The following is a 27,808-nucleotide window of genomic DNA, read 5'->3' on the forward strand; positions in this document are numbered from 1 at the left end:
GTCGTCTTATAGCTATGTGTTTCCTGGACTCTCAATAACCAATTTCTGCGTGGAATACAGTTGGCCAATAGTAACCTGAAATCAAACCAAAATATCAGAAAGCTGAAACTGGAAAGTAAACAGGTCATAATTTCAGCTTCACAAGAGAGATTAAACACAAACTAACAACTGAGTAGCCCGTATATTAAGGTTTTTCATAATGACATTTTTCTTCCTATAAGCATTTTTGGTGAATAATACTGTCATCAGCCTAAACCGTAAGAAAAATAACCAACGCCTAAAATACCTGCATATATAAAATCTTGAAATAATGACATTGAGGAATACTGTTCAAAGTCTCTTAATATTAAAAGTTAACATTAGAAGTTACTACAGAGGAAAAGCAAACAGGCTGTATGTTTAGAAAAATGAAAAGATGAATATAATGAAAAATAAAAAGATGGATATAGTCAGCTATATATATATAGTTTTTGGGTGGAGAGCCTAGATATAAATTGTATGGTATGGTATTGTTTTCCAGTTCCTTTGGAACCCTAATTTAATTTGCCCTACAAATGGTGAAAACAGTTACATAGTTAGTTAACCAGTAAGATTTTACACAGACTGGAACTGACCCCTTGTTCATGAGATGGTATTCACACCTCATGTATTTGTGCTTTCTAGTGCAACGAGGAAATGAAAAACGATAAAAATGCAACACGATGCTTTGATTCTTCTTGTTCTTTGGTACTTTCTAGTCTGCATCGTAACATTGGTAAATTGTAGTCAGATGCGCAGTGGGCGATAGTCACACACAGCCCTTCGCTTAACAGTTGAGATGTGGAACGAAGAAGTTTCATGCAAGTAGACTAATACAAGCAGAAGAAGACAACATTTATTTTAAAAGTATGAAATTTGGAGTCTAATTTTTAATATCTGTGATGGCCTTTCTCACCCCTACTTTCTCCCCAAGGCCTGGGTACACAGTAGCTCTGTGTCCTTTTCACACAAAAAAAAAGTTCATATATTTAATTATGGAATTAGGACAAAAAAGGCTAGATGCTTAATTACACTAAGCACAATATATTTAGTAGAATTTAATACTGCACAAACTAAGCCTGACGGCAAGTCAGGCTCTCAAAGTAGTAAAAAATTAGGGAAAGAAATTTTTCAGCATTTTTCATTTACCATTTTTGAGGGGAAAAAATCCTGGCAGCTCTTAAATAAAAATTTCTCATCTATGCCCACACTCACATAAAATGTAAATAATATTGCCTTTTAGGAAATGAACTATTTCATCTTGATAAACAGCCTTGTCTGAAACTTGTAATGCATTGATTTTAATCTTGAAATATTTATTACAAGGGAGGATTTATGAGCCATTCTTAAAGGAACAGAAGTTCTCCTTGCCAGCAAATATTCCCCTCTTTTGGCACTCAGAAGTAAGTCGGTAACAGCATATGAACAACTCTGATTATTTTTGAAGTTACTTATGAAGTATGTTGCATACAGAATATTTAAAACATAGGCCGTACACAACTGCGGCATGTGCTACCAACAGAAATGTTAAGCTGTCAACAAGTGTTACTTATCAAAGAGAACTTGCTGCTCTGGGTTATGTGGCTGGCTATACACTTTAGTTGCTGCCTTACCACAAACCATGCTGTACTACTTAATTTTTGTATATTGTGTTTTGGAGCCCAAAGAATCTTTAATCCTTTCCCACACAGTAGAGCAAATTTAATGGGAGGCTCAGAGGGATTACAAAAATGCTGAAACCTGAATTGCATTTTTTTTTTCTCCACCAACTGGGGAGATAGATGAGGCTGAGTACGTGACTTCTCAGTCAATCATATTCAGCTGGGGCAGATGGCTTTGTAGGAGAAAGGTACGAGCTGCTGTTTGCTGTTTCTGTGCCAAAGGGTGATATTATCTACTGCTGTACGTCTTGACTCGAACGCAATGCAATCAAAGATGTGTGTGTTGAGCTGCTTCCTTAGAAAACCACAGGCGTGCACGCATTTCAGCGAGCACAGTCACCAGTGCCGTGCTGTCTGCCTTTGCTGGGCTGCTCCAGCTTGCCTGCTCTGGTGCTTCCCTTCCAGAAACGATGCCATGACATTTTGAGCTGAACTTTGAAACATAAGGATTTTTTTAAACTCTTAGCCTTGAATTTCTCACATTATGATCAAGCCTTTCCCATGCACTTTGGACAAAACAAATAGACCTTCCCTTTATAGCTGCTGAAAAATTCACATCCATAAACATCCACTGCCTCAGCAGAAAGACTGCACCAGTATTTACACACTGACACTCATTAACCCTCTGAATCCAAACAACGTTCTTACAGTGTCCTCACCTACGCTAAGACTAAAGAAAGCACTTAAGCAGCAAGCATCGCTGTGGATCAGTCTCCCAAATTAAAGACTTCAGTGGCTATCTATCTGCTGTGTTCTTTTCTCATCATGCGTGTTTGTAGCTTGTACACTGCATGCCATTTACTCTTCTGGTGGGTGGCTGGAAGCCAGTGCAGAGGTCAGTGTCAGGGTATTTTCATTAATCACAGGAAGCTTTTGTGGAAAAAGGCTCTACCATTTGCTCAGCAGCTTTGTTACCCAGAATTTTATTTACCTCTGTAAGGTAACACATTGCAATTAAATTCTGCAGGAAAGAATGCACAATAAACAACCACTTTGTCATCAGGAGAAGACAATAAATAGAAATATAAAGGCTGGTTTTCAGATCTTACTGAATTATTTGATGTTTAAATTCTGCCTGCAAAATTATGTACTTTAAACATAAGTCTGACAAGTCCAACCCTCAAAACCTGACAATTTGTCCTTGTTCAAAGATCTAGTACAAGTCTATACAGTCAGCTTTTTCTTATGAACTTGAAAAACTTAATCTTGCCTTCCATCTGAATCCAGGATGAGACTCAGGGTTTCAGAATGGGACTTACCAGCAGATGTGAGACAAAAAATGGGGTGTGGTGGGTTGACCTGGGCTGGATGCCAGGTGCCACCAAGGTACGCTATCAATCCCCTCCTCAGCAGGACGGGGTGGGTGGAGAAAATGAGATGGGGAAAAAAACCCCAAACTTGTGGATCAAGATAAAGGCAGCTTAATAAAAGCAAAAGCGAAGGCCATGCGCGGAAGCAAAAGGAAAACAAAGGTTTTATTCTCTACTTCCCATCAGCAGGTGACGTCCAGCCACTTCCCAGGAAGCAGAGCTTCAGTATAGGTAGTGGTTGCTCCAGAAGACAAATGTCATAAATAACGAATGCTGCCTGCCCCCCCCCCCCCCCCCCAGCTTTTATTGCCGAGTGGATGTCCTATGGTATGGAATATCCCTTTGGTCAGTTTGGGTCGGCTGTCCTGGCTGTGTCCCCTCCCAAGCTCTTGTCCACCCCCAGCCTACTGGTAAGGGGGGGAAATGTTGAAGAGACAGCCTGGACGCTGTGCAGGCACTGCTCAGCAGTAGCTGAAACACGGGTGTGTTATCAGCACCTTTCTAGCTACCAATAGAAAGCACAGCACTATGAGGGCTGCTATGGGGAAAATTAACTCCATCTCAGCCAGACCCAATACATGGGGAAAAAGAAGTTACTGAACAGTAAGCACTGGTCCGTCCTGTAACCCAACCATTCTCTGGTTATGAGGTGTTTGTGTGTTCATACGGAAACAGTACTTTTCTGTGTCCATGCCTGGCAGCAGCAATCACGGGGAGAAGTTGCTTCATGGAATCCTTCACCGCTATTGCGAAAAAAGCAACTAGGAGAGGTTTTCCCCAGATAACAGAAGATCAGAGATGTGTATGGGGAGGTGCAGTAAGAATTAAATAGTAGAATTAAGTAAGAAGAATTAAAGAAGTAGAATTAAATATGGAAAAAAACCCCCAAAACTGATGTCCTGAAGACATTAGAAGAACATGCTGTCACCTCAGAAATTCAACAAATCCAGTCAAATTGCCAGCTCTGAACTCTGTCCTCTCAAATGGTCAGTGCCTGACTCTCGGGGACACCCGTGGCTGGTGAGCAGGTTACGTGTAGCTTCCATGCCAAGCCACGCAAGAGATACCACTGCAGTGGGACCGTGGTGAACTGGGAGGCAGCCTGAATCCCAGGGGCTGCCCTCCTATCTGACACAGGTAGTGGAGCAGACCCTGCAGACCCATTGCCACTGCTTGCAAAATACTACTAGATCATCTTCTTCAGCTTTTGAAGGTATGTGGCATGTCTTGGGGTTTTTATCCATATGAAGATTTTACTTTGCAGCTCAGAGGTGAGGTAGAAGTGACTGCTCCTGTTTCTGCAGGGCTGAAAATAAGATGACCAGGTTTTAAAATTTTTTCTCATTTGCCTCAGTCATTTTAGAGTGAGTGGTTCTGCTCTGAAAAGTATGATGGCATCTTTCCTTGACAGCTCTGTATATATTCAGAATGTCTGTCCACTTTAATAACCACCACATTTTTCCCCTCCTTAATTGTGTTGGCTCTGCAGTACAAAGCTGGCCAGGCACCTCTTTTCCCCATGTACTTTACAGAATTGTAATTGCATGGTGAATAACCTGTGAGCTCTAACAAATCCTGCTGAGCCCTGATGGAGATACTTTTTCTCACTGTCACTGAACGACTCATCATTATCTTCCTTCCCAACCTGACAATCTCCAAACTACTAGCTACCTGCTTGGGTGAGGTCTCGCTGACAAATTTCAATGTGAATGCCCTAAAATTACTCAGGTAAGTAGCTAGGCGGCAGACCTGAGGAAAGGCGATGTCCAAAAGGAAGTGGCAATGTGCAGCCAAAGCGTACACCCACAGGGGTGGAGCTGAAGAAGGATGTTCACAGCTTCCGTAACCAAATGCAAAGTCAAAATGACAAGACATCTGGCTTGTAGTATCTCTTAGCAGGATGGACACACGAGAAGGAAAGACAACAATTTAGGTCTCAGCCCTTGAAGGCATCTTAGCACCTTGCACAGCGGGTGACATATCTTGATTGAGTTCCCCAGCACATAGAAACATCATCTTCCTAATTGCAGTCAGGGTATGCTCTTAGGTAAATCAATGCGATATGACTACACAGACCCTCACAATGGTACTTTTACCGTCGCTTTCTAAGCTGTCCCTTCTATGTCTCACCCCATTTGTAACACAACTAACAAAACTAACAATCAGTGTTTGTTTATTTAATAACTCCCCCCTAACTTAAATATAGTTTCTGAAGTAATCTCTAGGGAACAATTTTCTTCCCTCAAAGACAAACCAACCCCAGGGATTTTTCATGCCATGTTTTATTTTTCGATGGCAGACAAAAACAGGAGATCGTGCAACACTCTTACTCCACGCAGAATCATCTTATTGGTGAAGACAAGGCCTAAACATGTAAAAGTGTCACTGCAGTATAGGAGTATGGAAACATCATAAGACAGCAATTCCTTTAGCTTTCAATTATTTAAAAATTGATTTCCCGAGAGGTTCATCACAGGAGAAGTAAAAAATGTTTCTTGTTTTTCTTAAAGGAACGCAGATGATAACTAAAGTTGATGCACTACAGATGGTTTTACATATTAAACACATTTACATATATAAAAATATATATAGGTTGTTTTATATATACATGCATAAATAGACAGAAAAATATATTAAAAACCCAATCTCTATATGAACATAGCCCTCTTTTTTATTGCGAATTTGCTTGCAGGGAAGAAATGGTTACATTATTACAGCCAGGGATCACATATAAATATACGCATTTTCATGGTTCTTTATTATGGAGAAAAAGGAAAAACTCACGTTTATTAATGTATCTATACCATACACAGACACACACATACATATTTTTAAAATCCGATTGGTTTGTCCTGTTGCACCTGAAAAGTTGACAGGTGTATCTCACAGGCACACTGCTGCATCTTAACTAGGAAGAAAAATCCCCAATGATACCGCAGTCATATTGCATATACTGCTGCTAATCTTGGCCTCTAACACCATATGAAGAAGTTGCCTGTACCTATTTTCTTGCACTATGATTATAAAATGCATATTAAGTGAATGCTGACACGAACAGAAATGCACAAGAATAATGATTACTTTTAAGAGCTGGCAACAGCATTACAAGTTGTTTACCTACTGTCTTTCCTGTTGGATGATGCCAACCAATTTGCAAGCCTATTGCAAATATAAGTGAAGTGGTTATTGTTTTTAAGAAGCATTATCTTTTTTTCCCCACGTCCAAAGTCAGATAGGCTATACACAGCACGCTTTATCAGAAATATTTTTCATATTAACTAAAGCCAGTTTAATGTTTTTTTAAATTAATATGGACAGCAATTTTTGAAATGATCTTGTATTGCAATAATAAACACACCAATGTGGTATATAGTAATTTAAAAAACTCAAACAGAACCAAGAACTCATCAATAACTGTTCAGTGCTTTGCCAAATCTTTGTGTTGCTATTAAATGCTGTACCAGCAGCCTTATTTATTTTTGCTTAGCAAAGAATGTTGAAAAACTGCATTTGGCTCCTTAAATGCATAGGTTATTCCAGTTCATCGGAGCTGGAATCACTATGGAAAAAACTGTATGATTTTGGAGACATTCCCGTATTTTCAGTGATGCCATTTGTCTACACAGAAATGGGAAAGGAAGTGAAGGAAAGCACGGAGGTGAGAAGTTTGAACTATTGCATATTTCACTTCTGCCTGTGTTTTGCAAACATTGTTTTCTTTGTTCCTTTGCGCCAAAACATCTTCTACAGCCTCTGCTACATGCTGCTTTTGAAAAGGCAGGAAAAATTAATTTATAGCTATCATTTGTCCGGCTTTCACTAAGTAGGAAGGTGTGAAGTAAAGTAAACCAGCTAATAGGTGAGAATTTATCCGAGAGTTGTTTCTCTTAATAATGATAAATTATGTAATTTTGTTAGAACCATATGCACTTCATCTTGGTACACCTTTATTTAGCCTATCATAGCAGGATGACGTATTTATTTAATGCTCTTATTAATTTATTCTGTGGGTCTCCCTGAAGAGATACTCTTCAGTGAAAAGAGCAGAGAATCATATCTAATCCAGCAATGATTAACACATAAAATACTGTAAACATATACACTCATGTGTATTTGTATATGATGATCTACAATAGCAAGGGATTCTTCTTTGTAAATGCTGATTATTTCTCAGTTAACAGAGCCTCTTTTTTTTTTAAATTACACAAACGTGCTACTATCCTTACAGATAACCAGACATGGCCTTTGCTCCAAATAGCTACACACTTGATATAGCTTGTAACAAGTAAGGGTCCTCAACAGAGAAGGGAAAACATTGGAAAGCCAAGTGGACAAGACCATGTGGTCCTTCAGTAAAGTCACACTGTTTCGCTTCTCTCCTTTCCTGCAAGCCTCTCGGCCTACAGAAAAAAGGAGCATGACAAGGAAAATGCTGTCTTAAAAGTATGCAGGGCCCAACAGCAGATGGCAGGGGCAGCAGCCTGCTGCAAAGGGGAAGAAGCATCCCTCTGCTGCTGCGAAGGCAACCTTACAAAGGTGTCAGACAGCGGGTCACAGGAAAGCAAGCAGTGACTGATTTTGGGCTTCAACAGCCAGGTGAAGGCTGGACAGAACTCACATCCGAGGCAGAAGCAGATCTGCAGAGGTCACACTCTGACCCGCTGCGATCGCTGTATGCTTTCAGCGTCCTGGCAATCTCCAGGCTCACCCCTCTCCTCGCTTCCTACTTGTTACCTGCTAACGTATTTCAGCATCTTGCCTTTTTTCTCTCGTTTACATATAAAACCTCTGCCTCCACAGAGCAGCTCAAACTTTTCGGAAAGCCAAACACAGAAAAAGCAGGTCTTCTAAAGAGTTAGTCCCGTGTGAGGGAGAAACTTAATATAGGCTGATCTTTTCTCAACATAGCATGCGGAACAGAAAAATCACTCAGTTAAGATGCTGAGGTGGCAAGGAAAGGAATAAAAACATTAGTACTTGAAAATACAGAGACAAAGACCTGGATAACATTGTGCTGAGTGTGGTATAACAGGTACTCCAGTAATGCTGAGACATTTGGTATGTAAATGCCCAAACCATTCACAGAGGACCCTATGTTTTGTAGCAACTACATAAGCAGAATTCATCAAAGCCAGTGGGACTGCCTGCCTTACTTTTGTCAGTAGTATAATACAACAGCCACTGTCACAAAACACACATTCTGCACTACGTCCAGGAAAATACTGTAATGTTTGTGTATCGCAGATAAACTAACTCCACAATACATACAAAGACTATATTGTCATTATAAAAAGAAAATATTTCTCTCTTCAGTGTCCTCTTGGTTCACTAATTGGGAGAGACTTTTGGAATGAAACACTGAAGAAAATTTAGTCCTTTTGGACAGGTATAAACAAATTATAAATATGCTTACTGAGAAGTCTGATAAAGTAATTTCGTAGCACTAATAGGCTTTCATACTGTGCACTACTGCAGAACTAAAATGAGCTGCCACTTTACACTCAACAAAAATTCAAAGACCTTCTTTTACAGCGTTTGTATTTGAAGTCAGGTGCTAGAAATGCAATGTACTGAAAGAATCAACTCTAGCCTTACTTCTCACATAAACTGGGGAAAGTCGCTGCTGGGAAGAGCTGCAAAACAGTTACCCAAGGATGTACCTGTCATGCTTGTAGGTTAATGTCTTTCAGAAAATTACTTAGCCACCTGTGCCCCCTCCCCTTTTTTTAATACAGCACATCAACTTCTGCATTTATCCTCCCTCCCAGTTCCAGAAAATTCCTGCAAATTTTCTGATTTTGTCCCAAACCACTGGAACTTTGAGAAAATTTCAGACAGCGAATGGCACATGGACTTCCTGTGTTTGTAACTAAGATTTCCCTGTCTAAATGCTGATGTCTAAAGCCTTGAAAAGCTTGCATGCTTTATCTTCACCATATTTTTAAATGAACGATACATAAAGTAAGTGCAAGGCATAAAAGTACATGCATTGGGAAAGGCTGAACTTCAGGATCTAAGACATCTTGAGACAGCAGGTACTACGGAATTAAGGACTGAAAAGCAAGACTGGCTGGCTGTAGATCTGGGAAAATGCATCCGAGGGTCTACGTACAAGAAACATGCCAGAGAAGACGTCGGAGTCACCCAAATCAAAAGTAGTTCAGGAGCGTGCAAGCCCAGCGTGGTGAGAACAGCCAAAGTTGATGATTCTTCAATGAAGAAAATGCTGTCAGTGCAGTGGCACAAGGCAATGCAGATTGCTCTAGAAAATGTGTTTGGCTTGGCAGCATGGAAAACCTTGGTCACCTGTTGCCTTTGAAGCCAGTAACTATTCTGATCCCAGCTGGGCCTGCGCTTGCTTCCATTCAGAGTTCATACCTGTAGTATCTTATATGGCACAATAGTCACCCATGCACATTCGCTGCACTTCCACTTTGATTTTTATAAACAAGAAGTTTTCACAGTATCTGCAGTACCAAAGCATGTGACTGCAGGTACACCTGCAGTAATAACACCATGAGAAAAATGGTAAACAAGTACACAACACATATTATGCTTGAGGACTGGCCAGTGAGAGCTGAGGGGACACCGCTCCTTGTAGGATCCTGCCCAATATTTTACGGAAAGTATACAGGTAGCAGAAGTGCAGAGAGGTATAATTACTCTCACAGCTCAGACCTTAGATTAGCTGTTTGAACAAAAGAATTAACTGTAATTAGTAGGAAAACTGCAGCAATTAAGACAGGTTGGCACAATCATCTGCTACAGAAAGATGCACCAAATAAGGCAAATATTTCTCCTTTCAAGCAGAACATACTTGTGTACATCTGGTAAGGCAATACAGTATTTAACTAAATAAACTTGGATTTGTTCTTTTATTTATTCTGAATCTTATCCAATACACCAAACGGAAAAGGGAAAAGTTCAGGTGACCCAAAACTGTAATACTGTTTAACCTAGCAATTTGAATTTTCTGTTTTGTTAATAGCCTTTGAGCCATAAGGATATTAAAAAAAAAAAAAAAAAAAAAAGGCATTTTAATCTGCTACTGACGTTATATTTTGGGAGGTGAAAGACACAGTAAGATGCTGAATTTTTACATGAATGTATGCTAGCCACAGTTTAATTATTTGGTGGTGATACATCTGCTTCAAGACTCCAGACTGTCCTTACTGAGATTCCTAGTGCTGGTTACAGGATAGCACCAGGTACACTGCATTTCGTAAAACTTCCAGGTGCTTTAATACAATTTTAAAGTAACAAGGCCTTTAAGTGTTTTTTTTGGGGGGGAAAAAAAAAAGTAAATCCTGTAACATATATAGTTTTCCAAGACATAAGACACAGAGAAACTCCTTTTTTTCTTGTCCTTCAAGAAGGCTAAAAGCAAGAATCAAACTTAATTTCATATGAGGAACAACTTACTTTAAGATTCCAATAGGTCTCTTTCTCTGCCCTGATGTTACCTCACACGTACCTCAGGCATGATTACAGGCTGAGCTTTTCTCTGTGCACATTCAAATTACAAAATTAAATTTGAAAGAGCAGAAATAACTAACTGAATTTATCTTTAGAAAAATCTATCTGTATTTCCAAAGATAAATTTTGTATTGGATGTTTTTTATTCAATCTGTATCTTCACCCAGAAAGGAGCACCTCATCTATGTAACTACTTACATGTCAAGTCCCTATTGCAGTGTTTAGCTGATCTGTAAGCGTATAAGGAAAGGAACAAGAGTTTTTATTTTTCTGCATTAACAAGACTTCCTTTTTTGGCAAAATTCTAACAGATTACTAAACTACAGTCATCTGTTCCTGACAGAATCACAAACATAATTTCCTTGTTTATCTGACTTTTTCTGATGGAGGGTATCCAAGGATTTCTTTTTTCTTGCTCAGCCATCATTCTTGGTTTAGTATCTCCAAATCCCACACCTGAAAGTGACCCAAGCTTCAAAGAACTTTTTTCTTCCCCCCTCCCTCTTTTGGAAGAGTTCTGGTGAAAGCTGTACAAAACACACCATCCTTGTTCTCACACCCTCAGGGGAACACAGGTAGTCCCTTGAGCTCTTGGGAATCAAAGGCTTCAGCATTTGGAATTCCAGCTGGAAAAAGCGTTGCCTGGACTGTCTACACTCTTCAAAAACCTGAGTAGGGAGCAGATGAGATGTTTTAGGGCTAAGGATGGATTTGTTGAATTTCAGTCAACGTTTATGACTGTGAGTTGTCACTTGCCATCCATTGGACCACGGACACCCTGAGATCAATTCTCTGGTTCAGCTCAGTTTCCAAACCAACACCCCAGTCAAAAACCACGACTCTGGTCTACTTTATTAAGCAGTCTCCACAGAGCCGTAGCTGCAAATACAGTGAACCACTCTGTCCGTCTTGAAGATACTCCAGGTGAAGGTGGGTGGACTCCTGTCTTCCTACAGCCTCTCTCCCGGGGCAGGCATCGCTACCTCTGCCTCTCAGCACTGAGGCAAACGCCGCTTGCAGCACCGCACTGAGCTGAATCCAAGCCCTCACGCTTGAACCCGCCCAAGTTTAGGCCAGTGTCCTGCCATCCAACTGCTCGCTCTCCAGCCGGCGAGCTCACGCTCTTCCAGTTCCCCACACAAATGAGTTAATTTCCCAGTGCTCCTCAGCCCAGCCCTTTTTACAAACACTAAGAAGAATTAACGAGGGAGAAAATAATTATTTGCAAACCCTCCAGCTTTTGAGCAGGAGATATCTGTGTTTGTGTGGATATAGGGTATAGCTTACATTAACTTGTTTAATTGGAATAAACTATAGCAGTACTTTTTTCTTTTTTTTGGCAAAGATAAATTACTGGGTTTAGCACAGCTGGTAACAGCTAATTCTGTACAAAGAGTTCTTTTCAGTAGTGTGGGTGGCAAAACACTTTCAGCAACTGGCTTAATTAGTTCTTCCTTCTTTGCAGTATCACAGGACAGTTTGCAGAAGAAAAAAAAGGATAGATTGTAACAGAAGATGTGGTATAAAATAATCCTGTTTGCTCTTCTGGTTTTGCCAATTCTCCCTTATTTAATGTCACACTAAATGGGGCCTTGCCCTGGTATTTCCCAGCACAGATGGCAATTAGGAGTGAGAGGTTAGCACTTATTCCAAGTGCAGGCAGGGAGCAACCTCTGTTCCTCTGCACAGGATGGAGCAGAGCATTCCTCAAACAAAACACCCCGGCCAAAACCAAACAGCACAGCGATGGGAGCGCCACAGAGGGCTTTCCCCTCAGCGGGGCCACCATACGGCTTGTGGGTGGCTTGTTTAGCAAGGACTGGGAAGCCTGAGCTGCTAACGAGACTCGCTCCCCAGTGCCACCTCTCTGACACGGATCATTTATATGACAAAAAACAACACGGGTGCCAAGTACAATCATTTCAGCTTCACTGCTCCCAGCGTACAGCGCACGCCGACGGCAGTGTAATAACCCACTGCCGCGAACAGGCGCTAACTTTAACACACAGACACCTTCCGTTCCATACGAGCCGGCCAAAAGCAGGCGGGCTCTTCCACCAGCACACGCACGGACGTGCAAACGCTCCGCAGCTGTCAGCAAGACATAGCTCCTACCAGATAAAAACTGGGCTTGCAAGGTCCACTTGACCTTGTGAATGTCAGTGAGATAGAGGGTGAAAGGCCAGGAAGGGCACAGATGTTTGTATTTACCGTCATTAGAGGCCATTTAGGAAACAGCTGGCAATTTTTTCTAGCTGTTTTTGTTTTGAATGATGACTCTGGAGCTGTACTTGAGTGAGTTACAAATCTATTTCAAAAACAATCCAAAGTGTTACAAGCCATTACCAATGTTTCTCTTGCTCCTAACTAGACTGAAGAAAGGCAGGATTATGAAAAAATTCCGTTAGGAAAAACCGGATGTGCCGGGGAAAAACAAATTAAAACTGAAGGAGTATTTTATGAAGACAAACAAAATAACCAATTAATGAGGAAACTCACTAGCTATCTTCAAGAAAAAGCAGGCTGTGAAGCTGCAAATAACAGTGTTTACCTGTATCTACAGTTCCTGTTTTTTCAGGAAATTATTTTGGTATTTGCCTATTCATTTCTTTTGGCAAGCAGAAGACAGAGGGTTACTCCTATAGATAATATTAGGCAGACTGATTAATAACAAGAATGAATCAAAACTTCTTATAACTGCCCACTGCTCATTTACAGTATGAGCAGCCTGATACCGAGAATAGTATTTTCTAATACATGCCTCTCCGTAACAGTTGTTAGAAAGCCTATGGAATTTTGGTCCTTGGAAGGTTGTTGACGAATCTTGAAAAGACTGTTTAAACACATGTTGGGGGAAGAAAAAAAAAAAAAAAAAGGAGCCAATTAAGGGGAATATATTGAATCTAGGAATTTGTCAGTGAAGAATCCTGTCAGAAATAATTTCTAATAAAACACTTGCCTGTTTTTGTGGCTTGACAGCTTACATATTTCTTTGTTTTCTTTCTATTTGCCTGTATAAAAACATTGAAACAAAAAGGGAAACTGACTGACTACAGACAGAAAACAGTGAAGCTACTTGCACAATAGCTACTACGAGGGACGTAAACAGTAAGCAGAGGTTCCCCCATTATCTTTCTGCTAGTACTAATCATCTCAGAGTTACTTTCAATAAAAGGAGAGCAAGATTAACTGGCAAGCGATTAGAAGTGATTCTTTAATATATGTAATGGATTTAACATACGTATGCATCCAAAAAATATCTAGCTCATTTTATGCCAGCTTGTTTATTTTGCTATTTAAAAATACCGTATAAACCTTTACATGTAAGCCTGTATACAAAAGAAAACCCCCTTTGGGAAAAAACACAGAGAAGTGAGCCAGTAGATGGCATTGTGGCCCTTCAAAAGACATTCCAGAAAATTCCCCTTAAAAAACATGCAAGCCTAAGTACTGTGTTTAACCACTTACTGCTTAACCAATGCAGTATTTTTGCCCCTGCTCAATGCTACACATGCACAACTGAATAAACAAACCCACACGATGTAGCTGCACTGTCATACTAGCCCTGAAACAAATCTTCTCTGCTCTGGTTCCCAAATCCAATCAGCTCTGTATGCTAGATTTACAATCCCAGACTTGAAAAGATGATCCTTATTTAATGACTAATGTCCTGTGATCCATGGCCATCAAGGGGATACCAGGAAGGATGTGATTAGTTCAAAAATATTTCCTAAAAAGTAATTGTACACAAGATCTTGCAACCAATGCAGATGATACTATTTCCTGCCATACAGAAACTACTGCGGAATAGGTACTATCCCTTAAAAATAAATTTCTGGAGTATTTTATGAATACTCCCATTTTCTTTCAATTAAACTGCTGATATGCCCTCACAGCCAGGGATGAGAAGATTGTAGCAACCCACCAGTTTCTTGTGCAACACAGCAGTTCTCTGTATTGCTAAAACCACAAAAACTTTAAACCATTTTGCAGAACTCAATGTACAGAAAAACTCAGGAATTTACTTTAGGAATTATATTCCATACACAGGCAAACTTATTTAAACTGAAGTTAGAGTTGCACTTATCAGTAGTTTATCTGCATGCTACTTTATAGGTAAACCTGCTTTACCTTGACCAGCTCTGAGCAGGGGGTTGGACCAGAGACCTCCAGAGGCCCATTCCCGTCTCAGGTATTCTGTGAGACTTACCTATCAATGCTCCTCATGCTATTAGTCTTTAACAAAAGGTCTAGTTTCACTGCAGTATTCATTTTGTCAGGAGTTTCTAAAAATCCTTGTATCATAACAAAAACCTTTCGAGATAGTGTAATTGAATCCGCCTACCTTAAGAGCTCTTAATTAAATTCAATAGTGCACTCTAAGTGTCTGGCTGAATGTATTCACGTCTTTTCCATGTCACTTCTACTAGAGCAAATTAAAGCAGTCTAGTTTTTCTGATGGAGAATTTCAACTTCAGGTCTCCATTGCCTGATAGGTTAATACTTGGATTAAGAAACAAGCAACCAAAAAGTCATCCACAAATTAAAATAATAATTTTTGCAAATTTAATATGTGCAAAAACATCATGCTCACTTGAACAAGGCTGTTTTTTATATGTGGAAATTCCCTTCTTTTAATTGTAAGTAGCTTTTAAAGATGCAGAAGAATACAAGAAAAATGTTTCTTCCATCCCCTTATGAAGTTACGAGCATCACTGCGAATGTCTAAATATTAAAAATGAATGCCTGCTTTCTGGAATGGAGGTGGTCAGGTTGGATTGGAGCACCCAGGAGAATAGGGGAAACAGTTCCTTCCTCGTATCATCACTTCTTTCTAAGTGATCCCATCTGTAGAGGCAGATGACAAGTGTCACAAACCCCAAAGCATTTCAAAGAGAAAAGAATGGCGTAAGAGAGAGAGGAGAACATAACCACTGTGGTACCAGATCAATTCAAGGATCCATCTTTTCCAGTATGTTGTCCCCACCACCAGCCACCAGCAGTTCCTCAGGGAAAGGGAGCACGAATGTGACACACACGTACACCCTTCTGCTGGAATGCCTCCTCTGCTTCCAGTGACCACAACTTTTTGACAACTTCAGGGCCATGTAGCTACAACCATACCACCATTTTAACAGGCTTGATTAATTTGTCTGCTCCCTGTTTGAACTCATCTACCTATTGGCCTCCCCAGCATGCTGTGGCAATGAGTTCTACCATGTAACTGTGCAGTTTGTACTTCGTTTGAACTCTTGAGCTTGATGGCTGATCATTTTGCTTAGACCTTGTAAAACAGTAAAACCACTAAAAAAATGTCACTCTATTTTTATTTTCCTCGGAAATATTTTCCTCTTGGGAGAGCTTTCAAGTGATAAGTTCCTCATGGAAAGATTCCTTCCTTTGTGTACAAATACCCAGGTACCAGGAAGGAGGATAACAGCCTACACCAGAAGCACTCAACCAGCTGACATCCATGCGGTCAGGAGCAGGGAAAGCGGGACTAATAACTGACATCGTATCTGAACAGGCTGGGAGAGCACCTTGACACCTGCAACCGATCTGACAGCAGAAACCGGTTCAAGTAGGAAAAGGCAACCTGACTGCCTGCTCTTACTACTATTAAGGCAGAGTCTTTCAGAGTGCCCAGCTGTGTCTAGTTACCACACTGGTTTCAGAAAGTCTATTCTATTGGAGGGGACCGTTGGAATAAATACAGTGTGACCTTGTGTGGTGAACGCCAGGGTGTGGTGGCTCACAGGCAAAGGAAAGCATCCTTCACCATCTTATTTATGATGTGTATTTGGTCCTGTATCCTGTGAGGCTCAGTGCTGGGGACTGCCACAGAACCAGCAGGAAGACGATACTGGCTCACCTGATGGTTTCTCCTTCCAGGAAATTCACATGCAACTTAAAATTGTTACAGGCCTGTCTGGCCTGCATTGACCTGTGATTTCCAGGGCACACCACTTATGTGTCAGTGAGAAGAGAAATTTGGTTATTTTCTTCTGTTCATCGGTTACCCTCTGCTATCACGAGAGTGCTATGAGGAAGACAGCCTGACCCATATAAGACAGACACTTTTTGTGGCAAGATTTGGCCGTTTTGCCCTTGCAACGGAATCCACGAAACCTGATCTCCTCCCAAACACATCCAAGTGCTTGAACTTTTTGTCCTTTGGCATACTCGTAAATGTCAATTCTTCTGCAGCCAGTGCTTCAACAGAATCAGAGTTGGAGTATATGCAAAAGTATTCATACTCTGACCATGCCAGGTGGTATTTTCTCAACCCATTCAGTGGCTCCGGGTGTAGTGGCCAGCTGCTACTAAACAACTCATGCTATATCTAGTATTTGTTTGTTTTAGAGAATGGCAATTATAGCTAACCCTGAAGACAAGAGATTTTTTTGAAGATGACTATTGCTTCAAAATCCACATTGTAAACAATTGGTATAAATTACTTTTGAATTTTTTTTAAATGGGCTTGGTGCTGATTTGCCAGAGCTGAGGCCATTGTTTAACCCAGCACCAGTCAAAGGGGATTTTCTCAGATACTAAAAAATGGTGACAACTGTGGTTGTGCCACAGGCTTTCATTGCTCTTCCAGACCAAAATTATAGTCAGAAAAAAAATACCTGCCCTTACTTGCACAGACACAGGGAAGATTTGTGGTAGACTTCACGCTAACATAGTCTCTGAAGTTTTCCCCTGTTGTTCCTCTGCTTATAGGACTGGTAACTATTTGTGAAAGAGCAACTTCCTAAGCCATACCCACCTACAACCACGGAGCATCTGGACCAGGCAGGGAGCTCAGTCTTACAGTTCCCTCAGGTTGGAGGCTCCCCACTGACAACATCTGTCCAGAAGAACAAACAGATGGCCAACTTCTCCAGACTTTTCTGCCCACCTGACCTGATGTTCTTTACAGCAGTCACTTGGGCAGATTTAAAACAGGCTGATAAAATCCCCTGGGTAAATTAAAGAGTTAATTATGCGACAATAGTTCTTGGTCCTAAACATTGGGCTTAATCACTGGGGCTCTCTATGCACTTTCACTATGACAGAAAATGTATTATCCTCAAGATACTACATTTGCTAATTTGCCGTACAATTCCAGGGTTAACTGACAACTTCTTGCCATTTCTGAAAGCAGTTTGACAGATTTTTCCAGGCAGTCTGACACTGCCTACAGCAAATCTACATGACGACAATAATATCTACTGCTCACAAGTAAAAGAAAAATCTCTCAACTCAGCAAGAATTATGTTTCTTAAAAAAACCAACCAACCAAACAAACAAACAACAAAAACCTTACAAACTGGTGCACAGGATCTTCTGTACAAATCAGCATTTATAGACTAATATTTCTCATTTTGTTGCAAGCTCACAATCCAATCAATAGTTACATTAAAATATACCAGCAAGGAAAAAATACAAAGAAGTCCGAGTCAGCCAATGAGGAATTTCGTTAAACTGCAAGCATGCAAATCAAATTTAACTAATAAGTTAAAATTTTCTAATATTAATTTTTGAGCATGTATATTCTTCCCTCCATAAACTCATTCTTTAACTGCATAATTAGTTATAGGAAAATTCCTTCAAGGAACATTTAAACCATTTTCCTAAGCCTAGTAGGCTTTTATGGTTATATTGTCTGCATTTGTGCTGGTAGCAACTTCTGAAGCTGCCAGCTCACTTTTACAGTGGAGTAAAGGTATTAAGTTCTCACAAGTTCCTGCGGATACCTGGCAACCACCTACAGGAGAAAACCAAATTAATAGCTTCTCTGGAGGAAAGGCTACAGCTTAAGTGCAAGTCTCTGTTTAGCCACCAGAGAATCAACTGGGAGAGGGAAGGTGTAAATGTTTGAACTATAGGGTGAGCTCACACAAGACCTTTTAAGTGATGAGAGAACCACGATAATTGAGCGATAAGACCCAACAACACAGAAAAACAGATTTCCTAAATTCACATGTCCACAAACAGTCTTTTTAAAGTTCAGACAGGACAGACCAGCAAGCTACCACCAAATAAGGGAAGGTATATTCAGAGTCACCACTGACTCCTAGGTGTTCCTCCCCACGCAGTGGCTAGGTACCTCCTCACCTACCTTTCATTACCAGTCCCCACTTCCAGTGCCAGCTAAAACTACCTTCTGCTGAACGCAGGGCAAAAGCCACGCAATGCGATGGTCGCAAACTGAGGTCACTCCTTTCCTGCAGACTCACACTGTCCCACGGGGTGGCAAATACCTGCCCATCTCTCTCTAGTTTAGATACAAACCCTCTAACATCTATAAATTGGAAGCACCCACCACAAGAGCTCGTATCTCACTGTGTTACTTTGTCCCAGCTGATGTTAAGGGACATAAATTCAATCTTTTTCAGTCACAGAGGGAAATGTTGAATTGTTAAAGAATATTGCAAGAGACAGACTAAAACTTGCCCTAATTACTACAGCCTGCCTGAGTCACTATGAAAGTGTTACAAAACTTCCCATGCAAACTGAAGAAGTTAATCTTAGAAACAAGAATGATAAATACTGTGCTTTCATCAAAAAATGTTTTTCCTTTGAACTTCTCATTACACAATAATAATGTATTTATCATTTTAGGGAGAAACTCTCTCAGGAAATACAGTGATAAGACATTTATCATTTTCTGTGGCTCAGATGATATTTGACATAATTTCTTCTTAGGGCCCCCCTTCCCACCACCCGGCTAAACTCTGATGCCTTAGTTCTACAGTGATGCCAAGTTTCCTTTCATTACAAAGGCAATGAAGGACTGCAGAACAACTCCTTAAGCCGTGGTCTAGTTAAAAAAGTGCAGAGCAAAATAGTCTGAGCAGATGCAATGTTTGGCTTGGCTCATGTTAGATTAATGAGTTTTCTACTTTATGCTTTTATACCTGAAAAGTGAATGAATATATTTTCAGTCTTTGTCTTAGTCTACTTTCCTTAAAAAAAGGTGCAGCCCCTGCACACGATACAGGCCTGAAGTAACCCTGCCAAAGAGGCATCACCCTTACAAAAAGGGTCTTGAGCAGTTAGTTCATGCAAGAATACAGCCCAGGAGGAAAGCAAAGTCAGGTCGCTCTGGATCTGACAGCGGAGTCTACGCTCTTGAGTACAGGTTTCTAAGGCAAAAGTCAGTTAAATGCATAGAATAAAATGATGGTGTTCAATAGCATCCAGTGTCCCACCTGCAGTCACTGGTTTCATGGTAAGGGAACTGGGGGAAGGGAAGCTAGTTCTTAGTGTGATAGCAAATCATCACTTACAGGTCTGTTTAGAAGTTGAGAAGGCCAGAAACAAGTACTAGCAGGCCACAGCTAATGTAAACAAATAAAACAAAATCAAAACCAAACATTAGTCAATGTCAGACAAGAAGAAACCATCTTTTGGAGGGTAAAAAGATACTGACAAAACTGGCAATAAATTAGAAATGATCTTTATTTTCAGGAGGCAGGAGCTTTCCATCTGCTTCAAAACATACTAAGACCCCTTGACAGACACCATTTACTGCTAAGTTAAATGATGGGAAAGAAAATGCTACATATGAGTGCCCAGAATTTTAACACACTGCATTTGCTTTTATCCATAAAGGACCATCTCTACACTGTTAAATGCTGAGAACATCAATTTGACTGAACGTGTTTTGCTTCTGCTTTAAAAATATAAGAAGGAAAAAAGTCCCTGGCATAGAGATTTGGTCTCTCTGTGCCAATAATGCTAGTCAATATTAGCATCTAAGTTTTTAATGATTCCCTATACTGTTTGATTACCCACTCCCAAAAAACACCTTAATTAGCAGAAATATTGATTTTACAACGTTCAGTCCTACAAGCTTAAGAAATATGAGCCGATAAACCCAGACCTGAATAATAAAAAATTAAACTGATATAGTAATAAAATTGTAACAAAGGGAAAATGTCCTCCTGCATCTAAATTGAGTTGCAGTAGATAACGTTTTAAATAATTTTAGTGTGAATCCTGCTGAGGCAATCATTTATGGAGTGCTGCCCTGCCAAGCAAGTCACCAAGTGCTCCTTGAGAGGATGTGATTGTACTGTTGCCACAACGTACTGTCTGGTTCAAAATATTCTCCCTGAAGTATAATAAGAGTCATAGCACAAAGCAAACGGTGCCAAAGGTCTAGCTGACAAGCTTTTCCTATCAAGGAGAAAAGCCACCTGGTCCAAATTCAGTTTTTAAAAAGAATGACAGAAAGTTAGTGCTTTTGCATTCAGCATACAAAAAATATCCTGTCAACAATTTTTTTCCAGATTTCTGTCTAATAAAAATAAACTTTCTCTTTTATAGGAATTGTAAATTCTGAGCATCTTTTCAGTCTTAGAAAACATAGCATAGTTACAGTCAATGGACATATGTTTAAAATAGCAAAAAGAACTTTACTTTTCATAACATTAACTCTAACAGATAGACTTTTAAGTCTGAAAGGACAAGCATAATATATCAATGTTACCTTCTGTTTTAAAGCAGCCACAGTACTGCCAGTAATTCCCGAGATAAAGCTGTAACTATTTAAGCTACAGAACGTTCACTTCTTTTAAATTCTGCATTTGCACAAGTGTATTTGAAATAAAATGTTAGCTGCCTTCTGTAATAAAAGATTAAACACTCTAATTAAGTGCCCAGAACGATCATTTAGTGGAAGACTCTTGTCACTTCATATGTTTTTGTAAAAAAATAGACACCTCACCCCCCTTCCTCATTTCTTTAAAGGACCAACCTACATCGCTAGGTCAGCACTCATAGAAAAGGAAGGAGCAAATGGTTTTTAAGTAAAAAGAACACATTTTAATCCATTCTTCCTTGAAAGTAAATGTATCTTTCAGGAGAGATAAAAAGCATGTCTTAGCTGTAAGTAAGTCCTTATGTAAAGAACTAAAGTAAATAACTAAATCCTGGCTAATATTTGACAGCTGCTGCCTTACGGAAACACTGAGGTCTGCAAGGACAGTGACAGAATGATTAAATGGTAAAACAGTATGTCAGCTGTCGAAGAGATTAAAAACCAACAGCCTGTGTAACAGCAACAACAAAAAAGATCAACAGGACAACAGCAAGCAGTGGCATCAGCATTACCAGAAACGTGTGTGTAAAAGAGGCTTTAGTTCCTATTTCAGCATCTAAGCGAGTACCTTAATTCTCAAGCGTTCTGAGGTGTGGTAGGCAGCGAGACCTACTAAGGTTCAGCCCATTTAACAAATTATGTTTGTCTAAACATCAACTTGGGAACTCTCTTTTTTTTTTTTTTTTCTTCCCCCCTTTTCTTTGTAAAGAGCTTTTTGGCACCGTGGGTGTTAGCAGCCGGTTCTGAGTGTTGGGTGCTGGAGCAGGCCCCCTCCCCGCTGCTGGAGAGCGGCAGCCTTGGGGCCTGGGGCACCGCTGCTGGGAGGGAGCCCATGCGGAGCGGCTCCGCGCCTGCCGCTCCCTGATGCTCAGGGTTATCAGATGGTGCTGCGGGTGCGCTGGCACGTCCGTAACGCTGGTTATGAGTCACATACACAATGCAACACAACTGGGACTCTAAAACGGAACCACAGGCAGAGCGTACACTGGCGTATTTCCTTCCCACTTGCAATAACCAAGACTCCGGATCTTGACTCCTTTGCTTCTCCAGAAAAACGTGTCACAAACACAGTCAAAACCAACTAGAGAGGCAGGCTACGGAAGGTATTAAAACCCTCCTATGACTGTATATGAACAAGAGGTGGTCTAAGGAAGTTTTCTTATGGCTGCCCATGCCCCTTCAGTTCCACCTATGTCAGAACAGCTGCTCTAAGTCCCAATGCAAAAGGTAAACTGGGGGGATGGCCAGCATACGCACAACCCCGAGCAGACCTGCACTAAAAGACGTTTAATGAAGAGTTGTATGGACTGTCAGCATCAGTCAAGAGCTGATACACGCGAAGTCTCTCCCTGTTGTCTACAACAGGCAACTGTGAGAATGGCAGCCAGAGGGCAGCTGGTTTGGGGAGTTTCTGGGTGACGGCTCTAGGCTAGACTAGGTACGCAACTACAGTCACCCCGTAGGCTTCCTACAGATGCTAGCGCTGGGTTGCAAGCGAGCAACGTTGTAGCAGCTGAAGCTTTCAACGAGCTGTTTCAAAGTTTTCCTTCAGATTGTTTTAGCTTTAGGTATGTTCTTGTTTTCCTTTCATTGACTTTATTGAGAAGATTAATGATGAAAACCAGATCTATCGGAACTTGCTTCTGTATGGGAATGGTACCTTCAAAGTTCATCTAGGACCTGGCAATAGAGTCCTTAAGGCTGCTAATAAAACTCCTAAATGCTTTATTTTAATGGATGCAGCATGCTGCTTGTACTGATCTTAGCTATTTACTAGAAAAATCTTGACTTATGTTCCTTAATTACTAGAATTTACTGAGAAATTAATACACAGGACAGGTAGATGCATGGACTTAATTAATAAGGCAGCAAATAATGTAAACAGAAATAAAATATTATCTACTTAAAAATAATTAGGTAAATAGATTCCTATAGAGCAAGCAGGTTTTAGGTCATAATCGGTGCAATTTTAACAACTGAAATGGACTGGGTACTGATTTCTACCTGTTACTACATCTTCCGATTCTCACTTTTTTAGTGTTTTGTACTAAACATTGCGTAGCATTTTCAGCACTGCAAACTTTTTCTTAGATCAGTAATTTGAAAAAAATATGTTCAGTTCTGTGACAGCACATTTCATCATAGGTAATTCAAAACATTTTTCCAAATGGATCAGTTAAATTTCACAAGTTTGCTGTGATGTAATGCAATAAACCCACCTTTTTTTAACCCCTATATGGTTAGACTTTCTGGTAGAAAACGAGTATTTGCATGCTAACAAAAAATGATTTTTCAGCCGTCAGGTCTGCTTGACATTGAGAAGAATGTCGTCAGCACTCACAAGCTACTTTTAGTTCCTGCTGATCAGATCCATGCTGCTGTCTCTGAGTCAGGTTACAGAGGGTGAATGGATAAAATTTGAGAAAAGTGAATCAGAGGACCCAAGTGGCGCACAAATGAAGGTGAAATGTTACTATTTTGTCTAAAATATTCATTATCAATTATAACTTTTGTCCTTACAGATTTTTCTGTTGACATAAGTTCCTGATCCAAAGAGAGCAAGAGAACAAGGCAGAGGCTGATAATTTCTAATATGGATGATGATTTACAACTGAAAAATCAAAGACAGTGATCTGGTCAGGTCACTACTCCATTATCATTGCCCTGTTACTGAACGTTGTAAGAAGATGGGCATACTTAGGAGAGCTTTTAAGAATGCCAGCAAGAAGCTCCTTAAACAGTATTTTCTTGCAGCTGCAGAGCAACTTAGAAATGTTCTCTTGTAGTACAACCATGACTGCAATAACACGAATACAAAGGCCTTGCAAAAGCAAGCATCAAGTAAAAATGACTGGTGGTGTCTGCAGGAAGGAAACAGCTTAGACGTGGACCTTCCAAGGCACACAGTCCTTTCAGATCTCCTCTTCTAACCATGAAAGAAGTTAAACCACACAAAACAAAACTAACATCTCCAGATTTGTCTCAAGACTTCAAGCATGGCTGCCGAGTTATACACCTACACTGGCAGCCAGCAGCTGTGCATGTCTGAGGAGACTACGTACCCCCACCGATTTCTCCAAACTGCAGCTGTTAAAGGACGATATATTGTGGACAGGAAATGGGAAAATGACTGCATTTGTTCTTAGAAATCTCCGGCCTCTCAAAGCATGCATTATTCCATATGGTATTATCCCAGGCGAGCAGGTAGGTATCTAATGACTAGATTTTCTTGCACGGTCAAGTTCTTAAGCATGAGACTGATGGTTCAAAAACACAACTTAGAGTCAAGTGGAACTACTGCCATTATTTGTCATAAAAACCCAAATCTGTTTCTCTCAGTTGTAATGTACTGATACAACCTTCCAGCCGTCTCTCAGGTTGTGAGAGACAAAAACCCAAGTGAACACAACTTTACAGTGTTACTTTCCTCACAATCTTTGGTGTTCAAGTGTGTACGCTAACACATTGATCCATGTCAGGAATGTAACCAACAGATGGCAGAAGAAACCTCTGCTGCCTCAGCTAGTTCTTGCAGTGCCAACTCACCGTACAGCTGAAGAGGCTCAAATGGTTTCCCTGTTGTTAATCTTTGGGTATAATGAAAAATATGCTGGAGGACAAGGACGTGTGAAGTGTTCTATGCTCCTGGTCTACAGATTCACTTTATGCTTTGCTGTTATCCAGCATCAATCCAAATTACAATAAAGTGGACATACAGTTATTCATTCATAAAATTCAAAACTGGCAACATCGAACATTTATTAAAGACTCAGGTGTGGAAATAAAAGAAAAACCACAATTAACCTATCTACACTGAGGTAGGTTACATCAAAGATACCTCTCTTCCTCCTTCGCCTCACCTTTTCCTTTCCTTACAAGAGGGCAGACAGGTTTCCAGCCTTTGCCCATGTTCCCCCTTCCTGACAAAGTACCTTAGCTTTTACAACTGGTTCATGACTGGGAACACATCCACTCACCCCATCTCTGTGCAATGAATGATATCCAATCTCTCTCTCTTCAGCAAAGCATAACTTAATATATTAACTTCTAACTTTTATATTGTGTGTCAAATGCATTACAAATGTTGGTGCCCTGAAATCTAGCAGCATTTTATTATGCAAAACTGAACAAAATTCACCCTGTAAAATACTAGTATTTCATGCCAAATGTATTAAGAATAATGCTGTATTGATAAATGCACTAATCTTCTTAACCTTTGTAAAGGAAATGCAGGGCTCTGACTCCATTAGGTCCCCCCACCTTACTGGCCTTGATAGCCATGAGACCGTGGCTGCAGAAGGTACAAATATCCGTACAGGTTCTTCTCTGACCACATAAACTAAGATGCAAAATAGAATCACCAATCTACTTCTTGTGTATGTTAAATAATCAAGTAACTTAAACCAGGTTACATTTAATAGGTGATTTTTAACACACAGCTCAAATTCCTGAGGTTATTTTCCTGCTGTATTTTCTGAGTAAGCATAAAGTAGCCTTGAAATAAGAAAAAAAACCCCACAACCCACAACAAAGCAATAAAACATAGAACCATACAGCATATCTGATAAAAGAATCCTAATTCAGCACAGAAGGAGAAGCAAGGAACAACTGAACAACTTTAATTTATTTTAGAAAAATCAAATTCACAAGTTAGAGCAGAACTTGGGCAGGTCTAAATCGACATTTTCTGCAGGAGAAATATTGCCTAAGCTCTTTTAGAACTTGCTTGCATGCCAGAGCAAATATTTTCACTTCATTGAACTTGCTAGGCAACTCCCCAACATAAAGTATATGGTAAAAACACTCGCCAGCAATATCAAGCCTGGAATATTTATTAAAAACATTTGTGATCTATGACAACAAACTAATTCTGCACATATTCAAATTATGAACTCCACTTTGTGTATTAAAGAGCACAACAGAACCTCATCTAAAAAATGTTTTCATAGGGGAGAAGAAGAGGTGGTGGTGAGTGGGTGCTCTTCTATACATTATTGCTAAGATTTGACCTTGTGAGCCGCCACTGACTAAAATTAGCACGCTTCATTTCGAGCTTGTTTGGATGCACACTGTACTATGTTCCACTGCTCTACAGTAGAATTAGCAGCAGGATTTAGAAGCATTACAAGGTATTTTCTTATGAGAAAATAAGGGGCATATTAGGACATAAGCTGTGATTCTGTCTGTACTTTTCTCTCCGATATACCTAACATCGTGCAGGCCTAAATGACTACACCTTTCCATCCGCACCACCAAAAATTAGGATACATAAATTACCTACCACTGTAGCCTCTAAATAATAAACATGTTAGTGTGGAAGAGGATCTGTTGTTGTGGTCTTATACAGGACAGCTTATATAATAATACCATTACATTCTAGGTCCCACTACTTTGGAGTACCTAGTCAATTTAGAAAAAAACTTGTTCGTGCATAACAGTTATGATTCTTCAAGATCCATCAAGATCACATCCTGTTCTTCTCTGACTCTGTGGTTGACCCTGTTAAGTAGAGGGAACAGGGAGCTTTTATATGACTGAACAAAGAATTATTATCATCCAGTTTCACAACATGGTTGAATGTAATGTTCAGTGGTATTTATTTAAGTGAGAAGTACCTTTCTGAAATGAACTGAATTCATAATGACTGCTGGTGCTTTCGTTTGCTGACAGTGAATTTCACCCATTCTTGAGAGATACGTAGGCGAAATAGGAAGATTTCTACCATATAGAAACCCAGAAGCAACATTTGTTAGTGTTAACAGTGGAAGACAGCATAAAACATACCTGCCTTTGGGGAGGCTGATTTCTAGGTTTTTTGGTGCTGAGCCTTTGTATCGTACACAAAGTTAATAGCAAAATGGCTATTACTGTCTTCATGGTTAAAGCCTGGTTCTTACAAAGACAGAAAGCTTGTTTATGTGGATTGTTATTTGCTGGGCTCTGATCCACATTCTCAGTGGAAACCCATCTTGGCAAAAGTGCTGTGAATTTCATTCTTGTCCTTGAAAGGATCACGCAAGAAATGCACATAGACAGACCAGTTTTTGAACACTTGACGTTTCTGACCAAGAATTACAACAAATAGGAAAGAAAGAAAGGACAAGATTGTAGTCACTGTTGTCTTAATACTTCAAAAGTAGAAATGTTAAAGACAGAAAAATCAAGTACCTTACATTTTTAAAAATTATCCAGTGGAGTTTGGGGACTTCCTATAGTTTGACAAGCTTTTCCATAAAACCCAGAAACCCCTAACCAAGCAACCAATCCCCACTGATGCCCATTCCTTGCTTTGTTTTTCACCTTCTTTTATAATGGCATCCAACTATCAGATTGTAAATCCTGTACAACCACAAAAATAGCAACGCTCTTCATAGTGGTTTTTACTTCCCTTTGGACTGAAACTATCCTGGAAGAAAAGGAGAAGGAAAAGGGAATTCACTATTGTACTTGCCTACTGGCCAATTTCTGTAAACTTCTCTAAGTAAAGCACAGAAACAGCTTGTCCATTTTTGGGTTTCACAGCAGAAACTAGAAACTGAATAACAGCTGGGCATTGATCAGATGAGTATTGGAAAATGAGGACTAGGTGATACAAACTGGATCAGATGTAGAATATGCAGAACAGACCTTCACATTAGACTATATTCACAGACATAAGCTAGCAGAAGATATTTGGGAAGACGACACTAGAACAAAGGGAGTAGAAAAATGTACTGACGTAATCCCTGCACTTAAAAAACTTGTGATAG

The 27,808-nt window shown here is 40.0% G+C and overlaps 1 protein-coding gene across 1 annotated transcript in view; it reads right to left on the minus strand.

Moving 5' to 3' along the window:
- Nucleotides 1–27,808, minus strand: part of LYRM4 (LYR motif containing 4) — a 100,165-nt gene that overhangs the window by 5,038 nt on the left and 67,319 nt on the right. Inside the window, 2 exon segments of the mRNA XM_082325136.1 lie at nt 3–23; nt 25–75. Of these exon segments, the coding sequence (XP_082181262.1) occupies nt 3–23; nt 25–75 (72 nt within the window).

Source organism: Platalea leucorodia (genome assembly GCF_965183815.1).
Source record: "Platalea leucorodia genome assembly, chromosome: 1".
Taxonomy (NCBI): domain Eukaryota; kingdom Metazoa; phylum Chordata; class Aves; order Pelecaniformes; family Threskiornithidae; genus Platalea; species Platalea leucorodia.